A 6,365-nucleotide genomic window follows, 5' to 3' on the forward strand; every position below is an offset into this window, starting at 1 on the left:
TGTGAGGTTCACTGAATATAAAATTGGTTCTCATTTTAAATCACAAATCTCTTTTGCCGTTGGTGATTTCTATTTCGATCGTGTGTTGGTTTCTGGTCAATTTGTTACTATAATCTTGATTGATCTCATCACGATTGTCATCGTACTATCAGACTGAACGAGACTTGGTGTCCATGACTATGAGGATGTCTACACAATTCCTTGAATGTATGAAACCAGTGTTTTTAACAGCACACACTAATCCTCTCCGAATCATTTTCGTGATCCTTCCAACTCCTCTGGTTTGAAGTCCTTATTCTTTCTGATGATAACGAATCCTTCAATAACTTTAGTAACAGGAATATACTCCTCAGTCGCTAGTTCAGCGCGATCAGTGCATGATAGCAATACCTAACATCAGCCCCCTCAGTGTTATCACAACCATACGATCGCTTACCGGAGTAGTGTGGGTTTGGAAACCGGTAATGGCCTTCGCCTGCTTACCCGCAATACCAGTGGTATCCACAGCTTGTCCCACACGAACCTAACGGGGCGGAGGATGAGGAAACCGAAGAGCCCTCGAACCGATACTCACCGGCACGCTGATGGGCTCAGGCTCACTGCCATCTTCCTTGTCCAGTAGAGTGACCACCATACGAGGGTATCTGATAGGAGGAAATGACCCCAACAGTTGGGGAGAGATGCCTTACATGCAGGGTACGAGATAGTACAGCATGAAGTGATACTGTGAGCCGAAGAGTGTCGTGTCGATGTTGAGAGCACCAGCGAAGAGGACCACCAACATGGAAGCGAGGTAAGTAGGGTTAATGAGATAACGATCACTGTGGAGTGGACTCAAGGAGACCAACCCCTTGCCACAATATCTGACAGGCCAACACATACCGCAACCTCGTCATGATACATTACAGCATCCCCTGGGCGATCCTCGTGGCATAGAGTGCATTGGGACTGTTAGCATAGTAGGCAGCGAGCTGGCGAAGAAGACCGGCCAGACGAGAGTTGTTCGTACCAGCTCCAACGATACCTAAGACACCACATCCGAAACTAGCAGCCTAGAATCAGCTTACCCATGCTGAGTATAGCACACTCCGCCACCTCATTGTCAGCGTCATGGGACAGCCTCGAGAGAGTGTCAATAATGGTGTACCTACAGTCAAATGAAAACACATATCCTCCCAAGTCGATGTGGACTTACTTGGGATTGCTTGCGAACAGCATGGCCAAGGTAAGAGGGACCCCTCTCTTAATAGTAGGAGGACAGTACCTAACAAATAATGACAACCCCAACGCTCCACACCACCAAGGCTAGTACTGTAGTATATTATCCATTGCTCGAACGGTCATCTCAGTGCCGATCTCCTCCCCCAAGGCAACCAGACCAATGCCGAGCACACCAGCTACTTGGTAGTACCGGGCTGCACGCTCGGCAGAAGACTTCGCGTCGTCTGACACATACCACTACATCGCGAACTTCCCCATCACAGCCTACCTCCAACGTCCTCATCGTCCTCTGCCGCAGCTGAGCTGTCTTCAGCATTACTCTCCTCTCCCTGCTTGGCAGGAGTGATGTTGGGCGTCTCCGCCAGTAAGTGCATGAGCTCCTATGATACCGTAAATCCTCCACTTTACTCCCCATACAGACCGCCTACCTGAATCCTCAGCACATCGCCACTGCCAGCATACCCACAGGACTTCACAACAACAGTACAGAGATTGCCTGATCAACCCTTAGACCCGACCAGATGCTCCAACGACGCTGCTTACGGAGTTTCTCCTCCTTAACGCTGTTTCCTATCTCCTCTAGAAGGTCCTCTACAGGACTGCGGTCAGGCATCCCCTTGTCTCCGCCCTCAGCTGAACGGGACACGCTGCCTGATCAACCCCCCAGAGAAGTGGATCTCACCTGGTAGCACAGACCCGCACTGTAGGTAGAGGATGCCCAATGCCACCGCAAAGAAGCACACGAATACGTCCGACTCCGCCGAAAATGTCGGTAACTGAATCCAAGCGCTGTTCTAAGAACCTGTCCTCACCCCTCCTAGACCGACCTCCTGCCTCTCCTGAATAGTGGCCATGATGATATCTTTGATATCGGTGTTACCCGTACCGACGAAGACCAGTGCCAGAGAGACCGACGCCAATGCAGAAAGAGCGAGTGAGCCAGCGTCCGTATCGACAACAATGGGAGTGAGATTCTCAGCGAGGTCCTCTCTGCGGGAGCCAGAATAGGCAAAGCCAAGCCCCATCACTGCCGCCTGAGTGAGAACCTCCTATAGTAACACGCGGAGGGGTTGACCTACCATTTTGACCAGAGGCTCGTTGCTGTCCAGCTGCTCGGCCAGGAGGGCCCAGGCGGGGTCGACATCGGAAGTAACACCCGTAGAGGCCAGACCGAAGCCTAGCATGGCGCCGGCCTTCACGTTGATGTTCTCTGACCACTGATACCTGCCATGAGGACTCAACCCGCACAGGTTCGAATCCCAGCAGCTCCTACTTATCGATTTGAGCAAGACCCTCATCCACATCCCAGAGCATGATAGAACCCAATGATGCTGCCGCAGCCAGCATACCTAAACACGGCGGAGCGAAGCAACTTTTCATTGAACACTTTCTCCTCCCCATTATCACCTCTATCCTTATTCTTATATAACCACTGGCTGCCTTCCACAGTCATCATTTTATCCGTACCAAAGCCCACATTGACAAGCGCGTTGACGTATGTCGACGCCAAGTTCTGCTTGGCCGAATCTATCACCTATAAGAAGCCCGGCAGCAGTAGTAGTAGGAGTATGATGATGAGGCACGGCGCTTACCGAAGCCGCAGGGTTCCTCCCTCGCTCCTCCAGATGGGTCTTATAGACGTCTTCTGGAGCCTTGGCTGAGAGTAACAATACCAATAACACAATGTACAAAGGACGATGCTGCTGATCTCCGAGTCAACGGTATATAGGGGACTGCTGATCCCCTATACTAGTCTACTACTACTACTACTACTATATGCCGACAAGCACAGGAAAGGCCAATGTTGCTACCTTCAACAACATCGAGATCCTTGGCGAGGTTGTGATAAGTGGTAGAGAGGCTCTCATTAGACAGGATAGATATCTGAACGGAAAAGCACCCCCTCCTACTACTACTCTACTCTCAGACTACCAAGTCAGCGTCCTCATCCTCGTCGAGGCCTAGCTCCTCAGCGGCCTGTAGGGCACCACCACTGGCCCTTCCTGAGGACCGGGCGTAGATGTAACACATCTGTCGAGCAATAGACCTGACACAGTAGTAGAGACATGCGAGGAGGGGAAGGGGGCGAAGTACCTGTCCTCCTTCACAGCAATGGCAGCCTTCATAGTTTCACGAACTCTGCCGAAGTTGTTCATCCTCATCGCGATTCTAAAGACGACATCGCCCTCGAGGACAGCCTAACACTTCTCACATAAGAGCGCTGGGGAGGTCCTTCATTTGTGTGAATATTTGATAGGTCACATTGAGCAGCACCCGCCTCTCCTCCGTGTTGGCGGCAAAGTGCGCCAGACCGACCAGATACTGGCATACTCTCGGGGCCGTCACACTGTCCACCAACTGACCAAACCACCAGACTTCCAAACGATCCCAGACCTGCGTCAATACCCCTACCTTGGGGAGTTTGTCGATTCCGTCGGTCTCCGCGAGAAGGTCTACCGCCTCCGTCTCAGCACTGTGGCTCATGTTATAAGGAACCTATAGAGAGGTAGTGGGCAGCAGCAGCAGCACCTATACGTAATGGCATTACTATTTGGTCCACCAACCTGATGAGCTCCGTCACGTCCTTACCCTCACTTATACGACTCTGATATTCGGTGGAGATCTCACCCGAGATGGTCCTGATACACCAACAACCTCAAGGCTAAGGCCGGCCGACTGCCCTACTTCATGAACTCCATGCCCCACTTGGTGATGTCCTCATTGGTACCAGCCAACCGATAGTGCAGACTAGCGCCCTTCTTGACATGCCCAATGGTAGAGTGCTGTGCATCTTTACCGACACCACTGCTACCACTACCCCCTTCGACATCCTTAGGGGCTTCCTCGGAGACAGCGGTGCCTTCCTCTGTCTTCTCATCGCCACCTTTCGCCTGCTTCTCTCGAGACTTCTCCAAAGGTATCGTTGTGGAGAGAACCTACACATATAGACCAGTAGGTTACCGCCTTCGACTAGCCATCGCGCGACCCAGGTTCAATCCCAACCTACTGCAAGCACATCCGCAAGCTCCTTCCTAACCCCACTATCGGGCATGTTTTCATAAGCTGCTGCAAGAGCAGTGAAGTGAGCCCTCAAGAACTTCAACGGCTTCGGAACAGACGTCATACTACCCCATGGAACAACTACCATCACCCACCCATCCCTTGATAGCTCAGCTCACCTGCTAGCCGCCGACCTCATCTCCTCTCCAATCGCCTGAATTGCCTCTTCAACATCACCAGTCCTGACCCCACTACACAGTCCACTATACACACCTACCACCCAACCTACCCTCCAGTGATAGTCTCAACCTGCTTCTCGAGAAGAGTCTTCAACTGCTGATCCTCCTCAGACTAAACACGGGAAGCATCTCCTCCTATCATCTACCGTACCATCACCAGTGTGGAAAAATATGCACATAGTCGATCACATGTGTTAGTGACAAAATGGAAAATTTGAGGAAATTTCTGCAGTTTCTCGTTGGTTTTCGTCCGCCTTTACCAGAATTCGTGTGTAAACTTCCATAATCAGTGAGGAAACTCCTGAGCTCGGCTGAGGGAACAAAACACATATTCCAACACTGACCATTACCAATTCCTTCTCCGCTGCCAACTTCCGCTTCTTCTCCTCCATAACACGCCTCCTCTCCTTGGCCGCTCTCTCTGCCTCGTCAGCCGCATGCAAGACCTTCTTATTATCACTACTGCTACCACCACCGTTTGCCATTGATCACGATTAAAGAGGAAAACACAAAGTCCAAAAACACAACTTCACGACCAAATACATTTCCGTCCTTCCGCGAAAACGCTATCCAGCCCAAAGGCTCAGAAACGACTTTCTCATGCAGTTCGTGATGCCCCTCATCACCGACGCTCTCGACCGGTCCATCTCCCAGAAGTAGATGGCTGACCGAAGCCTCTGCCCGGCGCTGTAGGGTTGTACACCTAGTAAGGACCTCCCAGCTGAGCCTGCTCACATCTACTCACCGTATAAGTTCCACTGACCCTCTCCGGAGTTACCCCATAGGGCCAACGCTTGCTGATCTGCTGCCTTACCTGATGGAGACCACCACATTCTACAACGTAACATTCGTAAGAGCATGCGAATGGTCCTCCGAGGATCCGTAACGAGGTTGTAGTACCGGCACGGGCTTCCCAAAGTTGGCCGGTGGCGGCTTCACGAGATGACGAGTGTACCTTATAACACACTCCAACTACTCCTAAGACTTACATATAGACCTACTACCTCACCAACTTCCCCGTCTGGGGATGTTTCACATTGCGAGGCCTATAGCGATGCCGCCAAAGCCTCTGCTGTAGCATCCACCTCACTTTATCACCATCAACAGCCACAGCGTTCACCGTCTGAACTCAACGATAGACTCCGCGATACATATAGGACATTTTATACTAGGCCTCATTAATAGAAAATTATTCCCTATAACCTTTCTTATCGATATAGCTGTATATAAACATACTATTAATATCCCATAACGTTCGAACTCCTTGCCGTGTAACACACTCTCTGCAGGCTCAGCTACTGCCTGAGCCTGCTATACCTCTATACTGGGTATAACTCGCCTGCTCGAAGGGGTGCTGCGCAAGAAGAAGTAGAATATTCCTTATAAATAATATATACCATTGTATCGGTCACTAGGTCGATACCATCCTACCTTAGATGGATCCTTCAGAGCCATATAGTTAAACCTGATGAGCCTCAGCCCCAGCTGTTTGACCACCCACTTGTACAGCTCGAAGTCCTTCGTGAAGAGAGCCTTCATGACCCTATTCCCTACCATCACCACCACCACCACTGCACGAGGCGTACAACTCCGCGCTTCTACTTCGGCATAGGGCCATTTTGATCGCCTGCTTAGCTCTAGTATTTCTTTCTTGTACAATATTAGTCGCCCTCATGTTCAATATCCTCTCCGTTAATCTGACAACATCATACCATAAATCCGACACATCGGCCCATCCTACATCGCAATCTTCACCGGCAGACTTCCTGTGTCAAAAGCAGACCGCTGGAACTTCTGTAGAAGCTGATAACGACGGAACCTGCACACTACTATGCCACTACTACTACTACTACTACTACTACTACTACTACTACTACTACTACTACTACTACTACTACTACTACT

General features: G+C 50.6%; 2 protein-coding genes across 2 annotated transcripts; both read right to left on the reverse strand.

Annotated features, from left to right (window-relative positions):
- Positions 1–252: 252 nt before the first annotated feature.
- Positions 253–4,977, reverse strand: Pmar_PMAR013984 (26S proteasome non-ATPase regulatory subunit, putative; the record flags this gene model as incomplete). Its single annotated transcript, XM_002775250.1, has 27 exons — positions 4,811–4,977; positions 4,511–4,572; positions 4,401–4,472; positions 4,229–4,346; positions 3,907–4,157; positions 3,770–3,860; positions 3,634–3,717; positions 3,434–3,579; positions 3,316–3,390; positions 3,154–3,268; positions 3,033–3,105; positions 2,814–2,878; positions 2,629–2,755; positions 2,495–2,570; positions 2,301–2,445; positions 2,034–2,255; positions 1,904–1,976; positions 1,650–1,717; positions 1,490–1,601; positions 1,313–1,415; positions 1,196–1,264; positions 1,068–1,147; positions 907–1,024; positions 690–863; positions 575–644; positions 437–523; positions 253–390 (listed from the first exon to the last, which is right to left on the reverse strand). Exons 1-27 carry the CDS (start codon positions 4,943–4,945, stop codon positions 253–255), a joined length of 2,949 nt encoding a protein of 982 aa, XP_002775296.1. The 5' UTR covers positions 4,946–4,977.
- A 63-nt stretch (positions 4,978–5,040) lies between these two features.
- On the reverse strand, positions 5,041–6,279 carry Pmar_PMAR013985 (conserved hypothetical protein; the record flags this gene model as incomplete). Its single annotated transcript, XM_002775251.1, has 7 exons — positions 5,041–5,163; positions 5,206–5,274; positions 5,361–5,415; positions 5,465–5,583; positions 5,892–6,010; positions 6,063–6,157; positions 6,202–6,279. Coding segments are annotated over 7 exons (615 nt in total), but the record flags the coding sequence as incomplete, so codon positions are not given.
- Between the last annotated feature and the right edge of the window lie 86 nt (positions 6,280–6,365).

Source organism: Perkinsus marinus, assembly GCF_000006405.1.
Source record: "Perkinsus marinus ATCC 50983 genomic scaffold scf_1104296956244, whole genome shotgun sequence".
Taxonomy (NCBI): Eukaryota; Perkinsozoa; order Perkinsida; family Perkinsidae; genus Perkinsus; species Perkinsus marinus.